The sequence below is a fragment of the Chiloscyllium plagiosum genome, unplaced genomic scaffold (genome assembly GCF_037043375.1).
Source record: "Chiloscyllium plagiosum isolate Xiang-an unplaced genomic scaffold, Cpla_swu_hap1 HiC_scaffold_7, whole genome shotgun sequence".
Taxonomy (NCBI): domain Eukaryota; kingdom Metazoa; phylum Chordata; class Chondrichthyes; order Orectolobiformes; family Hemiscylliidae; genus Chiloscyllium; species Chiloscyllium plagiosum.
The window spans coordinates 71,502,763-71,521,106 of record NW_028270145.1 but is presented as its reverse complement, the minus strand read 5'-3'; the positions used below and the strand labels follow the sequence as shown (position 1 = coordinate 71,521,106).

The 18,344-nt window shown below is 37.3% G+C and overlaps 1 protein-coding gene and 1 non-coding gene across 4 annotated transcripts in view; one reads left to right on the top strand and one right to left on the bottom strand.

The window, feature by feature from the left end:
* Positions 1-18,344, top strand: part of lrp2a (low density lipoprotein receptor-related protein 2a) — a 337,835-nt gene that overhangs the window by 130,401 nt on the left and 189,090 nt on the right. For all 3 annotated transcript variants that reach the window (XM_087989117.1, XM_043693942.2, XM_043693941.2), the window contains exons 18-28: positions 116-241; positions 1,836-1,966; positions 2,127-2,264; positions 3,480-3,761; positions 7,324-7,563; positions 8,934-9,053; positions 9,150-9,266; positions 9,678-10,055; positions 10,447-10,695; positions 13,417-13,628; positions 13,970-14,154. In XM_087989117.1, the coding sequence (XP_087845243.1) occupies positions 116-241; positions 1,836-1,966; positions 2,127-2,264; positions 3,480-3,761; positions 7,324-7,563; positions 8,934-9,053; positions 9,150-9,266; positions 9,678-10,055; positions 10,447-10,695; positions 13,417-13,628; positions 13,970-14,154 (2,178 nt within the window). The remainder of the gene's footprint in view (positions 1-115; positions 242-1,835; positions 1,967-2,126; positions 2,265-3,479; positions 3,762-7,323; positions 7,564-8,933; positions 9,054-9,149; positions 9,267-9,677; positions 10,056-10,446; positions 10,696-13,416; positions 13,629-13,969; positions 14,155-18,344) is intronic.
* LOC122552078 (U6atac minor spliceosomal RNA) lies at positions 11,648-11,774 on the bottom strand. Its single transcript, XR_006312294.1, has one exon. It is a non-coding gene; the product is annotated as a U6atac minor spliceosomal RNA (small nuclear RNA).

Sequence of the window (18,344 nt, the reverse complement as noted above, 5' to 3'; positions counted from 1 at the left end):
TTATGAAACATCATGGGTGGAATTTTGGGTAATGTTTATTGGCTAAGTTGGAGCTTCACTTAACTACAGTACAATCCATAATTGTTGGATTTACCACTTCAATACCTATTTACAGATATATCTTCTGGACAGACTGGTACAGACCAGCAAAGATCATGAGAGCCTGGAGTGATGGGTCAAATGCAATGGCCATAGTCAATACAACACTGGGCTGGCCAAATGGTCTTGCCATTGACTGGAGGTAAGGCTAAGTTTACAGTTGTCAAAAGTAGTGGTTGTATGTTTTCTTACATTTACCAACAGTCAACAAATACGCAATTTGCACTTCAGACAGTGTTTATGTTTGTACTGAATTTTTCATGATTTCAGAAAATGAATATGAACATTGCCTTGAAAACAAATTGATATGGTTTCTTCGATTAGGCCTTATTACACCGATTACAGGTGCAAGATACAAATTTCTCCATCATACAGAATGATTTCCAACAATTATGGGATAGTCAAATCACCCCTCAGAGCTAGAAAGGGAAAATATATGATTTAGCACTTTCAAGTCTCTCATTCACCTGATCATGGCTTGTCCAATAGTTTTATATGTAGGGACCTTAGACAATTGTTGGCTGTGATAGCAATTTGGAATAGTATTTGTCATGTGACCAGAAGATCCAGGATAAAAGCTTTCATTTTGAAATATAGGCTGGAAATTACCTTTATTTCCCTGTAATAATTAATTTAAAATTCAGTTTTAAATGGAATTATATTGTTCACCTTTTAAATATGGTTTCCTGGCTATTTTCTGAATTAATACAAGTACTTGCGTGTATGTTATAAAACGGAAATTCAATTCTTTCTATCCTATGAAGAAAAAACACCCCAAACAAGCTAATATTGTCAGTGGGCATTCACCTATTGGAGAAATAAAAGATTTTTTGGTAACTCTGCAATCCATAATGAATTTTAATTTGAACGATAGTTGCAGAATAATGTGTAAATTACTCATAACTTATTCTCACAATATTTGTTCTTATATAGGGCTTGTTAGTTTCTAGGTTTTGATATTATGTAGTCAATTCATGACCACTTTTTATTTATTTGAGACAGCAAGTAGTTATTGTAATGCTAAATTTGTTTACTTAATATGTGTGGTGTTGTAGAAAAGAGGGACCTAAGGGTGCAGGTACATAATTCTTTGAAGTTTGTGTTACATATAGACAGGGTGGTTAAAAAGACATTTGGCATGCTTGCCCTCATTGCTCAGGCCTATGAGTATAGGAGTCAGGAAGTCAGGTTGAGGTTGTACAGGACATAGGTGAGGCCTCTTCTGGAATACTGTGCCTAGTTCTGGTCATCCAGTTATAGGAAGGATATTATTAGCTGGAAATGGTTCAGAAGAGATTTACCAGGATGATGCTAGGTATGGAAAGTTTGAGTAATGTATTTTCCCTTGGATGGGGGATTTCAAGAGTAGGGGGCACATCCTTTCTCCTTTCACCTTAAAAATGACTTAAGAGGCAATTTTTTTTTACACAGAGGGTGGTTTGCATGTGGAATGAACTTCCAGAGAAAGCGATGGATGCGGGGACAATTACAACATTTAAAAGACATTTGGATAGATACATGAATGGGATAGGTTTGGAGGGATATGGGTCAGGAGCAGGCAAGTGGGACTAGTTTATTTTGTGATTATGTTCAGCATGGATTGGTTGGACTGAAGAGTTTGTTTCCATACTGTATGACTCTATGACTCTAAGTGTGTGCATGTTTTCAATTCAGCACTTCAATTCATAGAATTTAGTCCCCACTTGAATTGAATCAAAAATTTCTTTTTTTTTCAGTTCTGTTCGTCTGTATTGGGTGGATGCCTTTTTTGATAAAATTGAGCACAGTTCCTTCAGTGGTTCAGACAGAAAGACACTCAGTCAAATTAGTCAAATGTCACACCCCTTTGGTCTTACAGTGTTTGGTGGTAAGTCACTATCCTATGAAATCTCAAAGTCATTCAACATATTTTAAGAACGAGAAAATATATTGTAAAATTTTCATGATAAATAATTATGTTCATTTTGTTGTGCTGAACAGCAGCTAATTTGGTCTTAAATTGTTCATTGATTGTCTTTTCTCTGTAGATTATGCATACTTTACTGACTGGAGGCTGAACGCAATAGTCCGTGTGCGGAAAGCAGACGGTGGTGGGATGTCTATTATCAGAAGAGGCATCAACAACATTATGCATGTAAAATCATTTGATGCTTCTATACAGACTGGTATGTATAAGTAATCAAATTATAGATAGCTTAATTATCTACAAAATCTAATTGATCTAATCTAACAGATTCAAATTTGAAATTATTGACAAAAGAATTTCTGCAAAAGACCAAGGTCTAACATCTCAAGTTTGCTTTACAAATGCATTTGAGGTGGTGCAGAAACCCCATTTGATATAGCATTAAATGAAGAACACATTTGAAAATTGCATCTCACAATCTTTTACATAATGAAATAGATGAAGTGGCAATGACTTTCCATCAAATAAGAACAAAAGTAATTGTTACCTATTTGGATTTATTATTTTGCTTTGTGTAGAGGTTGAGGCCATTCAAGAGACCTCCATAGAGCATTGCCACACCTTAGCTGTTGGAGATTCCATTCTGCCTTTAGAATAGTCTTCTGGGTGAAATTCTGTGATAAATGAATCAATGACCTTTTGACATAAAAGATGCAGAAGTTACCCATACTTCTGCTGCTAGAAAATGATGAAACAACGCAAGTAGAGTAGAACCCTGTTCCAAATTTCAGAACTGTCAGGTGCTTCCGAGACAGAACCTTGCTGGTTCAAGTCCCACTCCAAAACTCAAGCACAAAAATCAGAACTGACTCTCCAATATACTAGTGAAAGGATGCTGCATAGATAGAGATGCTGCCTTTTGGATGGGCTGTTAAACTGATGTCCTGTCTGCTCTCCCAATGATAAAAATTCTATAGCAGTATTTCTGTGGTCCCTGGTTTGGCCTCAATTAACACTACAAAAATAGAATACAAAAAACGGTTTTGATCGACTTGCTCTTTGTAGATGTTTGCTGTGTACAACTAATTTTTTAATGTTACAATAATAACTTTATTTCAGAGTGCTTCATTAGCTGTGTAACACTTTGAGATTTTCTGTGGTTGTGAAAGATGTTACATAGATTAATGTCTTCCTTTTTTCTTTCTTTTCAATCTCCTATCTCTTATCTTTGGGCCCAAATGGAATATTGGGCCAGTGGATTGTAGGGAAGAGAATGTCTTCATTTTAAGTTTAGTGAAGAATTTATTATATTTGAAAACAGAAATGAATTTTTGGAGGACTTTTACTTCAAATCTTATTAACAACCTCCACCTGACTTAATACTGAGAAACATTTATTTTAATTAATTTTCATGTTTACATCTTGCTTTCTTCTACATCTGCGTGACAGATATTTTGCTGTTTTCATAATATAGGATCCAACTACTGTAACAAACCGACAAATCCCAATGGAGACTGTAGCCATTTTTGCTTCCCAATACCCAGCTCTCAGAGAGTCTGTGGTTGCCCCTATGGAATGAAACTTGACTCCAACAACATTAACTGCATTGAAGATCCATCGAGTGAACCACCCACACAACAATGTGCCTTCTTTTCTTTCACTTGTGCCAATGGAAAATGTGTGCCAAGTTACAATCGCTGCAATGGAGTTAATGACTGTCATGATAATAGTGATGAAGCAAACTGTGGAACTTTAAGTACGTACTGTTGAAATTTACATACAATGTATCCAATGTGTAAGTACAATTGAGGACTTTAGTCTACTCATTAAATTTGTTTAAAGATCTTAATTTCTCATGTTGCGTAAGATCAAATTTACCTTTCATCACTTCTAATTAATACATTCTTGGGCTAAGAAAAACATTATGAAACATTACAGAATGAGACTAATCGTTCTCAGCTTTACGAGTACTTCTCTTTGTTATATTAATTAAATTTTGTATATACCTACTGATTTCAATTCCTTATGAATCATTATATTTAATTAATATATCCTGAATGATACTTCAAGTAGCATTTTGCTTGGACATTTACAGGGTTTGAACCTGAATGATACTCTGTCCCAGAAACGCCCATCAGAAAATGAATATAAATGTTAGGGTATTAGATTTATTTTTTCCCATCAGGAAAGAATTGAAAGCATGATTGCCTTTCAGAAATCAAGCTAAGGACTGCTGTTTCACTGAGTCAGGAAATTGCAGGTGGGATCCAGTTATGTGACCTGATCCATCACAACCAGGAGTGGGACATTTTCTTGCTTCATTTACACACTCCTCTGGCTTGCCACTTGAATGATTACTATCCAAACGTTTAGTTCTTGAAACAAGAGGTATTGGCACCAGGGTCATCTATTTCTCTCCTACATGGCTTGGAGAGGGTGGACGCTAGGAAATTGTTTCCGTTAGGCAAGGAGACTAGGACCCGTGGACACAGCCTTAGAATTAGAGGGGGTAAATTCAGAACAGAAATGCGGAGACATTTCTTCAGCCAGAGAGTGGTGGGCCTGTGGAATTCATTGCCACAGAGTGCAGTGGAGGCTGGGACGCTAAATGTCTTCAAGGCAGAAATTGATAAATTCTTGATGTTACAAGGAATTAAGGGTTACGGGGAGAACGCTGGTAAGTGGAGCTGAAATGCCCATCAGCCATGATTGAATGGCGGAGTGGACTCGATGGGCCGAATGGCCTTATTTCCGCTCCTATGTCTTATGGTCTTATCCAGTTGCAGAAGTTCCATCCCCACTTCTGACAAATTAAACTTTTGCCAGCAAAGGGAAAGAGGATGAAGCATGATTCACAAAGGAAGAAAATAGCTTCAAATATTGTAATAATATCATCCTTCATGAGCAGAGATGTTCCAAAGATAAGATGTAGTATAGTTTGGGTACAGATAAGAAATAACTAGAGTAAGAACTCGTTTGTAAAGGTATTTTATACGTCCTGTAACACTAACAGAACAGGGCACAGAACTTACAAGAAAGATTTTGCAAAAAGTTTGCATTGGCGATTTTAATCGACAGATAGATTGAATGAAAAATCAGCATGGCCAATTTAGCATAGAAGATTAGATAACAAAATCAATTTAGAAAAATTTCCTAAAACAGCAAATTCTTGAGCCAGCTGGAGAGGAGATGTGAGACCTCACAATGTGCAATAAGACAGGATTAATTAATGACATCTTACTAAAAGAGTTCTAGGAAATGCTAATCATAACAAAATTGAATTTAAGGCAATGTAGCAAAGATAGAGTTGATTAAAGTGAACTATGGAATTAGATTAAAGGTGGAAAAGGGAGATACAGTCTCAGACGTTTTACAAAATATTTCAATAACACTTAGCCAGGATATTCTAGTCAGAAAAAAAAATTCCTGAAGAAGGGCTTATGCCCGAAACGTCGGTTCTCCTGTTCCCTGGATGCTGCCTGACCTGCTGCGCTTTTCCAGCAGCACATTTTCAGCACTGATCTCCAGCATCTGCAGACCTCACTTTCTCCTCCCAGAAATACTTGTAAAGCAATAGGTAAAAGCGAGGAAGGAACTTAAAATAATTCCAGTCACAAGTGAAGAGGTTAATGAGAAGCCTATTAGAACTAAAGGTAGACAACTCCCCAGAATCGATGGCCTTTGTGCTGGAGTTTTAAAAAAGTACTTGCTAAAATCATACATACATTGGTTGCAATTTCCGATACTCCAGACATTCGCTCGCAGATTAGAAAATAGCACTTGTTATTCAAGAAAGGAAGGGAACAGAAAGCAGGAAACTATAGACCAGATAGCTTAACATTTGTCATTGGAAAATCTATTGAATCTATTGTTAAATAGTTTACATAGGGAGTTATATAACCAAGCCATGGGGATTGGTTAGCTTGGATAGTAGTTTGCAAAGCAGAGTGATGTCAACAGTATGAGTTCAATTCCTCCACTGGCTGAGGTTACCATGAAGGATTCTGCTTCTTAACCTCTCCCCTTGCCTGAGGCATGGTGACCCTCAGATTAAACCATCATCTGTCTCTAATGATATAGCAGCCCGATGGTCCAGTAGGGCTATGGTGATTTTACCTTTTACCTTTCAGGTTATATCAAACTTCTTAATACACCTTGTGCAATTGGACAGAGCCAACATGGTGTAATGTAGGGGGAAATCATGTTTGACTAATTTATTGAAGTTCTTTGAGGAAATAGCAACCGCTGTGGATAAAGAAGAACCTGTAGATGTGATGCACTTGGATTGCAGAAGTCATTTGATAAGATTCCATAAAGTATTAACATGGATTGCTGATTGGTTAGCTAACAGGAAATAGGCAGTATAGATAAATGGTTCATTTAATTGCAGTAGAATCAGTTCAGAAAAGATTCACTTGACTGATTCCTGGAATGAAGGGATTTCTTTTGATGAATGGTTAGACAGCTTGTGCATTTGTCCATTGGAGTTTTGAAAAACTAGAGGAGATCTTATGATGCATATAAGATCCTGAGGGAAATTAATAGAGTTGATGGTGAGAGAACATTTCATCTTATGGGAATGACTGGAACTAGAAGACTCAATTTAAAATAATGGATCTTTCATTCAATGCAGAGAGGAGAATTTTTTCTTTTAGAGAGACATATGAAATTCTTGCCTCCCCAAAGAGCAGTGGAGGCAGAGCCATTAGATATTTTGAGGCTGAGTTAGATAGATTCTTGGTCAATAAGGGAGTTAACAAATACAGGGTAAGTAGATTTAAGACCACAATCATTTCAGCTGTGATCCTTGAAATGGTGAAGCAGGCTTGAGGAAATGAATGGTTTACTCTTGCTTCTTATTTGCATCTTAAAACTCAAAATCAGCAAGAACCTAGTGCTGTTAACCTAGAGTGTGGAAACCACAGTTTATTTTTGTTTTTGTGTTTCACTTCCGATGAAAGATGAAAAGCTTCAACTCATTTGTCTTTTAGCAATACTTAGGTTTTGTACAAGGAAGCATTGTTTATTGAAATTTACTGTTTATGATCCATAAAATGGAGAATTAAGTTTTGACATATTATACAAAACTAATGTGCATTGTGTTTCAATGTGTAAAAGATGGAAAAGTTTTTATACAACTTTTACTACTAATTTGGTCAAAACTGCTATAACTTGTTAAATTTTTACCTGCTGAGACAGCCATCTTAGTATCGGATGGGTTTTAGCTGTGAGTATTAATCTATCCATTTAAGAAAAATGACATTGTTACATGCAACATTTAAGAGATTTTTATCATTGTCTTATATTCCTGCCTCCAGACGTCACATGCTCTTTAACTGCCTTTACATGCCCCAATCATGAGTGCATTCCAAATTATTGGAGATGTGACGGACAAGCTGACTGCTCAGATGGGAGTGATGAAAAGGGATGCCCAACCCTTGATCCCAGAACTTGTGCTGGAAACTATTTTACTTGCTCTAATTCCCGGTGTATTCCTAAAAGATGGGTATGTGACACAGATAACGATTGTGGAGATGGCTCCGATGAGTTTAACTGTGGTATGTATCACACTATTATATGTGTTGTATTTATAAGTTGTATTGATGCTAAGTGGATTTTTTGAATTGCAATCATCTATTTATTAGTTATAATCTGATATGATAATCCGAGTATTTATTTTAATTGTTGATTGAATTTTAGATTTCTGATGGATGTTTGGTTGCATCAGTAGAAGAAGTTTGAATAAGTTAGAGTTCCTGCAAACATTACTTCTATTTGTGGCTTCTATTTCTGAAAAATTGTAAATCTGAAAGACTCAAAAGAAACCTCTGCAATCTTGCTGAAGCTCTGTACAGATTTTTCTAGTAGATAATGATCACTTCCATCAACAATATGGAATTTCTCACAACAAAACACAACTGCAAAAATCTTTTTCTAAGTTGGTACTTCTGATTTCAGCCGATGTTAGAGCTTTGGACTGTTTTTTTTTAACTTGCCTCTTGTACAGAGCTCAGACAGCATCATCTGTGGCAAGTAGCCCAGAGTGGGCCCGTGTGCATCCAGCACGGACTCGAGTAAGCTCAGCACAGAACTTCATCTGTTACCTTTTGTCCATTCACTTAATCTATCAATATCTCTTTGTAATTCTATGCTTCTATGGCTTTCATTGGGGTTTTCTCTTCACAGCTTGCTTTCTGCTCTGCCTTTCCCATACACTTATCCCTTTGCCTCTTTCTCTCAAACCTGTTTCTCAACCCTCTACCTCTCTATTCCCCTTTCCTCCCCTCTCTCTGTCTGCATTAATCTCCCCCCCCCTTAACTTCAAGAAAGTAGTTCAGAGTATTTGTGCTCCAATACCTTTCATTAGCATAAAATTTCACCAACAAACATTGTTGAAATGAAAGTGGCCATGTCCTTTTTTTTTTAATTTCTGGAGGGACGTGCATGTAATTTGGTAGATGATAACTTTTTTTTTAATCCCTTCTTAAAAATATAAGTAGGAGTGACTAAGTGATATCTGACTTGTTGTTTGCTTACGCCATCCAACTCTTGCTGCCTCTTTCCTTTGATACAACTCTCATCTCCCTCCTCTCCTCCCCAGTTCAGCATCTCTCTGAAAGCCTCCTTATTCCTAGGTCTTCATCTGTAGACTCACTACCAGGGCTCCAGTGCTTAGGCTGCTCACTGCTACTCCCAATCAATCACTGGCTCTCTCCTTTATTTGTTTTACTTGTTCATGGGATTGGGATTTTTCTACTCACAAAAGTACACTTAGGACTTGCCATATTTATTAATTATTCTGATATATCAATTTTGATCAACACAGACATTAATTTATTTTCATTTGGTTTCACAAATTAGATATGTAATGTAGGTTTGATCACCCACAAATTTGCAATAAAGGTAAATAAAATGTTTCTTAATTAAGATTTCACAAGTACCTGTCAACCTGAGCAGTTTTTGTGCCCAGAACATCGGTGCATTGACCCTGTTTATATATGTGATGGTGATGAAGACTGCCTGGATGGATTGGATGAACAAGGCTGTGGTAAGTGAAGAAAGAGGGTGAAAGCAACAATAAGAGGCAATTTATCTTTTTGAACGATGAGTTCAGATTCATAAACTAGTATTGATTTCTTTACAGTGTATAACTGCACTTCCCTTGAATTTAAGTGTGCAAGTGGAGGACAATGCATCAGCAACTTCTACCACTGTGATGGAGTTTTTGATTGCAGTGATCGTTCTGATGAGGCAGAATGTCGTATGTATACCAATTTAGAGTGTATTAATTGTTGATTTGATTCTGGCTCCTTGCTGCTAAAGTATGCTTTGGGAGTTATTGGTGCTCCTGACACTTATGGAGACAAAGGATAAATATATACATTCATGACTTAATTTACACTGTAATATAGAGCTTGCATCAATTATATAGACTGACCTATGACCAGTAAATGTCCACTTTCATTTTCTAACTTGTGAATTTATTTAATGAGTAACAGGGAAAAAAATAACTAAAACTTGCTGTAGTATATTTTCATGGAATTTAACCAGCCAGTTTATATTAGGTTAAGCAACAGTTGCTTGTTGACCTTGTTCAATAATAAGTTATTGGGTTGCAAAGAGGGATTACTCTGCATTGATAAAACTCTTCTCGGTTATAATTTTTTTGTAGCTACTCGACCACCAGGTATGTGCCACCAAAATGAATTTCAGTGTCAAGATGATGGTACCTGTATTCCGTTAAATTGGGAATGTGATGGTTATGCAGACTGCACTGATGGATCAGATGAACATCTTAGCTGTTCACCAAAGAATTGTTCTGACAGCTATTTTCAGTGTGATAACGGAAATTGTGTCTTCAGAAGTTGGCTGTGCGATGGTGATAATGACTGTAGAGACATGAGTGATGAAAGAGACTGCCCAACACAGCCATTTCAGTGTCCCAGTAACCAGTGGCAGTGTCCAGGTCTCAGTACCTGCCTGAACTTGGATAAGGTGTGCGACCATACTCCAGACTGCCCAAATGGTGCAGATGAATCTCCACTCTGCAGTAAGTAAATTATTTTTATTGTTTTCAAATATTCTTTCAAATGAACTAATAGTCCAGAGTGGGAACAAATATAACCCAGTGCATTCTCCAAGGCAACACCTCTACCCTTACTAACCAAATAGCACTATCTTCTCATACAGTATGAAATATTGTTTCTGCTTTGTTTTGTTTTGTTATGAATGTCCTGATGAGCTGAAGATGAAATACTTCAACAAGATGTACTTTTTTTCAGCAATGCATAATAGCTACATTGAAAGACAATTCATTTTGTAAGTGGATTATGCGAATCATTTATTTGTCATTTCAACAATACATAAAACATGGAGACTTATTCATAATTAAATAATATTGTATTAAATCTATTTTTCTATTTGTTCTTGTTGTTAACTAGATACAGAGAGCTGCAATGAAAATAATGCAGGTTGCACACATGGATGTATTGAGGGACCATTTGGTGCACAGTGTACTTGCCCAAGTGGCTATCGGCTTACAAATGATTCCAAGACTTGTGAAGATATTAATGAATGTAATCCACCAGGCATTTGTAGCCAAATATGTTATAATCAAATGGGATCTTTCAGGTGCATGTGTGATGTTGGTTATACTTTAGAAGTAGATGAGAGGACTTGCAAAGCTTCAGGTAAAGCTTGTTGTATTTTACTGTATTTGACAAAAATAGATTTCATTTAGATCAATTGCCATATTGTAATGTAAATATGCATCTGCATACTAATGTTCTAACCTACAGAAGTGAATGTTGTGGTTGCTAGAATTTGCCGTAAAAATCAGCACCATTTGGCATAATAGAACAGGGTTGTGGACATTATATCTGAATGAAGTAAGGATGTTGTTTGTGTCTACAGATTGTGACCAGACCTTTATAACATGGTTATAGGCCCTGAATACAAAGACTCACTGTTGTAATATTGGGTAGTCATTAAGCACATAATGATAGACAAGTACTTTAATGAACTTAAAAGGTTTCTGGTTCCAAATGAACCTGTGCATTTCTGCACAGAAGCCATTATTGGCATATTCCTCTGGCAATCTCTCTACAATTTAAATTAAGTTGTTAGAATGCCAAATTCTGCCCAGGATTAGTGCCCATTTACCAGCCAAGCAGCATCTACTAATCTGGGCAGGTGTTTTTTTTCCCCCTATTATTGAGGTTGCTGCTGACCTGAAAAAAATATTTGAAAAAAAAGTTTGCAGTTTACCTTTTCATCATATCTTTATCAAGCTTGTCAATCATCTAAGCTAGGCTTCAAGAAACTTAAGAGTCCACAGAGAGAAAGTGATAAAGTGTGAAAGAATGGCTGAGGAAGTGATTATTTTGACACATGCTGAGTGAGTAAGAGTGAGACAGAGTAAATGACTGAGCATTGTATGATATCAACGCCTTGCTCAGAAACTAAATGCACCCTACACTCCCCCACCCTCCGCTCTCACAACTCTAAGAGGTTCTAATAGCTTTCAGCCCTCCAGCACTTTATATTTTCTAATCAGTTTGATCAGAAATGTGATAACACATTTCTAGAGTAGGTGGGACTTGAACCTAGGACTCCTGGTCCAGAGGCAGTGACACCACCACTGCAGTAAGATAGCCCATATGCCACTAAGTAGGTGGCATGCCTTAACTATTTGTGTATTGTAAGGCAGGTAGGACCCCTTCCATCCTTATCAAAGGGAGTGCAAGCCTTCTCTCCTTTCATATAACATAATTCTCCAAGCTGGATTACAGGCAGATAAAGTTTGGGAGGCACTGCTCTAAGCTACAGGAAGACAGGAATTCACTATATATTTTATGAAATTTGTATTTGCTGAATCATTCATCTTCGAACTTAACCTATTTAAGTTGTTTTTCTTTTTGATTAACTCCAATGATGTGAATAACATCTGTCTTAGTATGGCAAATGATAATTAATCATAGAAGGGAAGAATGATTCAGTTCTATTAATGTTTAAACTGACCTAATAGGATTTAGAGTCAATATTCTGTGAGAGGAGCATTTTTGTGTTGGTATCAAGATGTTGCTGATCTAGACCTCTGCTCTAGTTCCTGCCGTAAAGGGTGAAATTCTTAATTTACTTTGCATTGGAGGGCATCAACACTCCTCGGGACTCATCTGAATTCCTCACTTTACTTTTTATCCTGGAATTGGTTGTGAGCAGACAAGATTAGTTCACAATGAACATCTGCCAGAACAGTTCCAGAATTTTATGATTCTATGATTCAATGAATTGCAAACCCTTGATTTTTTTTTTAAATTTTGCATGTGATATTTATCCTATTCAATGTGTGAATGCTGATGTAACTGAGACCTTTCTTGAGTGGGTCATGTTGGTCTTAATGCAAAGATATTCTCAATATGCACAGCTTAGATTTTACCACCCTCAGAATTTACATGTGCTCACCCTGAAATGTAACTCCAGGCTTTGTTATAATTGAGATGTTAAATTCTGACTACATTTTTGGACAGCTCAAATCTAAACTCAGATATAATGCATAGTTCAGATCAAACATGAAGTAATGTAGAAATCGATGACAGGAAAATTCTTTGCTTGTACTGGGGTTGGAAAAGCATTTTGGGAATACTAAAGATTTGGCTGCAAACCATTTGGGATGACATTGAAACTGCATCATTCCATCTTTTCCACGATTTCTAGTCATCCTTGGCCAGGATGTTAAACAAGCAGTTTTGTTATTGACAAAGTAGTCCTAATGTGGATTATCCCAAAGTGAACTGAAAAGGGAGACTTTAATGAAAGGCATTGGTAAAGATCAATGAAATGTTTTTGAGTTTTGCATAAAAGAATACAATGTTGTGATCTGAACTAGAATCATCTTTCAGGGTTTATGATTTGGGAATTGGAACCAATGATTTTGTGGAAGAGGAAAGGAAAAAAGCAAGAAAAAGTGTGGCGAGGAAGCATGCAGTTCAGACCTCTGACAGATGAATGCCAAATAAATGGTTACATCCAGGGTCATATTGATGAGTTGGTTTTAGCATTCTTATTTTATATGCTTGGGCTAGTTTAGTTGCAGTGGAGTGTTAATAGACATGCCAGTGTAAAATATTGGAAACTTGAAACTTTTTGCTTGCTTACAATTTATTTTTAAGACTTCTGAATTTTAAACCACTTAACCACATTGTTATATTTCTGGAATGTGCATCTTAGCATTTTTTGCAATCTCATCTTCCTTCCCAAACTCTGATTTGGAGAATAGTCTGCATACTTAATTGCCTAGCATTCTGTGTTACAGTTCAATTGTTCTAGCATTGATGTTATCATTTCTGGTTTTCAGTAAGCTCTTTTTTTCTGTTGATTCAATACAATTGATAAATTATGTTTCTGTCTAGATACAACCAATGTTCTGATAATGGTGACAAGCCGTCAGCAGATAGTTTCTGACAACATTAGTGCACATCCACATGTCATTCAGAGTGTTATCCGAGATGGGAGAAATATTGTTGCAATTGACTTTGATTCAATAACTGGTCGAATTTATTGGTCAGATGTCAGTCAAGACAAAGTTTGGAGTGCTTTTGAAAATGGAACAGATCGAAAGATTGTACGTATTTCTTTTACTTTTCCTATCAAGTATTGCATGAAATATAGTTCATTGATCTATGGTACTTTAACGTATACCAGTACTGAAGAATAGAGAAAAAACTGGAAAAAAAGATATATTCTGTATTTTTGTGCAAGATCTGAGCAGATGCTAAGGCAGAACATGCCATTTCACTAACTAAATATTTGTGGCTATGTAATCTTTTATTTTAGGCTTTACAATGCGAAAATTTGTCTGCAAAATAAATCTTCAGAATTAAGAATATATAATATCAGATTACTTTTTTTTCTGTAAGTTACACTTAGTTGCATTATCACTGATGATTCAATCTGTGCCAACAGATATTTGATAGTGGAGTGACTGTCACAGAAAGCATTGCTGTGGATTGGATAGGCCGTAATCTCTACTGGGCAGACTATGTTCTTCAAACAATTGAGGTTTCGAAGCTGGATGGCAGCCACAGAAGTGTGCTACTCAGCGATAATATAACAAATCCCAGGGGATTGGTGTTGGATCCCCGAAATAAGTAAGACAAAAACAAACATTTGTTTATTAACCTGTTTGTTAGGAAAGAAGGGTTATACAAATATATTTGTATAATAGGAGTAGGCCATTCAATCTGCTCCACCAGTCAATAAAAATTGGCTCATTTGTTTGTGTCTCTATTTCCATATTCCCATCTACAGTATTACCTTTGATTCCCTTGCCTAACAAGAATCAACTTGCATCTCTTTTTTAAAAATTAGATTGCCTTATGAGTAAGAGTTTCAAAGTCAAGCAATTTTGAGAAAAAAAAAACAGATATTGCTGGAAAACCTCAGCAGGTCTGGCAGTATCTATGGAGAGAAAGCAGAGTCCATGTTTCAGGTTCAGTGACTATTCCTCTGAGAGAAAGAGTTTCTCCTTGTCTCTGCCCCAAAAGGGTGAGTCCTAATTTAAAAACACTGAGCACAGTTCTGGACTTATCTACAAGAAGAAGTATGTTTTTCATGTCTATCTTGCTGAGATGATTCGGTATTTCATACACTTCAATCAAGTCACCCTCACTCTTTGAAGCTCCTCTGGAAAGGAGCTCTTTATGTTCTACCCATCCTCTTAAGACAAACCATTCCTTCTAGGTATCAGTTTTTAGTAAACCTCCTCTTAACTGCCTCCAATGGATTTATGTACCTTCTTAAATAATAAGACCAAGGTTGTGACAGTATTTGAGGTGTGATCTCATTAGTGCCCTGTACAACTGAAGCATAATATCCTTACTTTTATGTTCAGCTGCTCTCGTAATAAAGAATAGCACCACATTAGCCGCCTTGTTTATTTGCTGAACTTGCATACTAACTTTTTGTGACTCATGCACAAGACTCATGCACAAAAAGTGAAGTCACATGGTGTGCAGGGTGTTCTAGCTAGGTGGATAAAGAACTGTTTGAGCAACAGGAGACAGAGAGTAGTAGTTGAAGGGAGTTTCTTGAAATGGAGAAAGGTGACCAGTGGTGTTCCACGGGGATCAGTGTTGGGGCCACTGTTGTTTGTGATATACATAAATGATCTGGAAGAGGGCACTGTTGGTATGATCAGCAAGTTTGCAGATGACAAAGATTGGTGGAGTAGCAGAAAGCATAAGGGACTGTCAAAGAATATAAGAAGATATAGATAGATTGGAGAGTTGGGCAGAAAAGTGGCAGATGGCTTTCAATCCAGACAAATCTGAGGTGATGCATTTAGGCAAGACTAATTCTAGAGCGAATTATACAATGAACGGAAGAGCCTTGGGAAAAATTGATGGGCAGAGAGATCTGGGAGTGCAGGTCCATTGTACCCTGAAGGTTGCTGCACAGATGGATAGAGTGATCAAGAAGGCATATGATATGCTTGCCTTCATTGGACGGGGTATTGAGTATAAGAGTTGGCAAGTCTTGTTAAAATTGTACAAGACATTGGTTCGGCTGCTTTTAGAATACTGTATAGGTCTGGACGCCACATTACTAAAAGGATGTGGACGCTTTGGAGAGGGTGCAGAGAAGGTTTACGAGGATGTCACCTAGTATGGAAGGAGCTACCTATGAAGAGAGGTTGAGTAGGTTAGGTTTGTTTTCATTAGAAAAAAGGAGATTGCGAGGGGACCTGATTGAGGTTTACAAAACCATGAAGGGTATAGACAGGGTGGATAGAGATAAGTTTTTCCCAGGGTGAATGATTTAGTAACGAGAGGTCACACTTTCAAGGTGAGAGGTGAAAAGTTTAAGGAGGATGCACGCGGCAAGTACTTCACACAGAGGGTGGTGGGTGTCTGGAACGCATTGCCAGCAGAGGTGGTAGAGGCAGGCACGGTAGATTCATTTAAGGTGCATCTGGACAGATTCATGAGTAGGTGGGGAGCAGAAAGATACAGATGCTTAGGAATTGGGCGACAGGTTTAGACAGTAGATTTGGATTGGCTCAGGCTTGGAGGGCTGAAGGCCTGTTCCTGGGCTGTAAATTTTCTTTGTTCTTTTCTTTAACACCCAAGCTTGAGTGCATCTCCCAATTCTACAATTGTTTGCCATTTACGTAATACTCTGCTTTTTGGTTCTTCCTGCCAAAGTGAAGATTTTCCCAATGTTATACTTTATCTGCTAGATATTTGTCCATTCGATCAAACTACCTATATTTGTCTCACCATTGCACAATGTACTTTCCCATCTATGTTTCTGTCAACCTCAATGACTTGGAAGATGGTAGCAAAAGCATATAAATTTTATTTGCATGCTTTTGCTAACCTCTTCTAAGTAATTGATGTAAATTGTAAAAAATTGAGGTCCCAGCACAGAACCCTGCAGGACTCTATTTGTCACATTCTGTCGATCCGAAAAAGAACCAATTATGCATATTTTCTATTTTCTGCCAGCCAGCCAGCCTATCCTGTATTCATGCTAACATGTTACACCGCTACAGCATGAATTTTTATTTTCTGCAATAACATTTAGTGAGACATCTTATCAAACACCTATGGAAATCTAAGTTCAGTATAGTTATTGACTCCTCTTTATCAACAACACATGCTATTCTTTCAAAGAAGTGTAATAAATTTAGTTAAACATTATTTCCTTTTCATAAAACTGTGCTGACTCTCCCAGATTAGCTCGAGTTTTTCTGAGTCTCCAACTGTAGCTGCTTTAGTGATTTAATTCTAACATCTTCTCCATGACTGAAGTCAAGCCAACTGGCTCAAGGTTTCTGAAATTCTGCCTCTTTCCTTTAAATAAACAGGTTTATTAGCTGCTTTCCAGTCTGATGAAACCTTTCCTAAATTAAGAGAATTTTGGAAAATTAGCAACAATGCATCTGCTACCTCATTAGCCACCTTGGCAATCTAACCTTATCAGCCCACACTCTACAGTTTGTTTAGTAGTGATTAAAATTTCACTAAGTTCCTCTGTCTCTTCCATTTTCTGATTTACATCTTTTACTGCAATACTTCTGTCTCCTCTGTTGTGACAACAGGAGTAAAGTATTACTTCATTTCATCTGCCACCACTTTATCATTTTCACTCTCAAGAAGACAAACATTCGCTTTAGTCATTCTTCCTTTCTAAATACCAGTGAAACTCCTGCTAATCATTTTTAAATTTGTAGCTATTTTCCTCTCATACTCTAATTGCTCCCTCCTGATTAATCATTTAGTTATTCTCAGCCATTATTTGACACTCATCCTTGCATAATTTTATTTTTGATGGATGCTTTCCCTAACTACTTCAGTTAAACATGCATGGTGAGTCCTCCACTTGGAAGTTTTCTTAACAGTAAGAACATAGAACAGTACAGCACAGTACAGGCCCTTTGGCCTCAATATTGTGCTGACCTTTTATCCTACTCTAAGGTCAAACTACTCACATATCTTTCATGGTACTTTCTTCCATGTGCCTATCCAAGAGTTGCTGAAATGTGCCTATCTGACTCTACTACCATTGCTGACACTGCATTCCATGCACCCACCACTCTCTGTGTAAAGAACCTGCCTCTGTCATCTCCCCTAAACCTTCCTCCAATCACCATAAAATTATGTCCTCTTGTAATGGACATTTCCGCCATGGGAAGAAGTTTCTGGCTATCCACTTTATCTATGCCAGTCATCATCTTGTACACCTCTATCAAGTCACCTCTCATCCTTCTTCGCTCCATTGAGAAAAGCCCTAGCTCCCTCAACCTTTCTTTATAAGACATGCCCTCCAGTCCAGGCAGCATCCTGGTAAATCTCCTGTGCACCCTCTCTAAAGCTTCCACATCCTTCCTATAATGTCCAGCATTACCGGGAAATGCTTCCTAAACAACCTCCACATTTCTGTTGTGCATTCCCTGAGAACATCAGTTCCCAATTTAGGCGCACCAATTCCTGCACAATAGCATGGTAATTCCCCTTCCCCCAATTAAATACTTTATCATACTGTCTGCTCCTATCCCTCTCCATGAGTATTGTAAAGATCTGGGAGTTTTGATCACTATGTCTGAAATGGTCTCCCACCGAGAGATCTGACACCTGACATAGTTCATTGCCAAGCAACAAATCCAATATGGCCACCCATCTTGTCGGCCTATCTACATATTGAGTCAGGAACACTTCCTGGACACACCTGACAAAATCTGCTCCATCCAAACTATTTGAACAAAGAAGGTTCCAATCAATATTAGGGAAGTTAAAGTCACCCATGACAACCCTGTTACTTCTGAAACTTTCCAAAA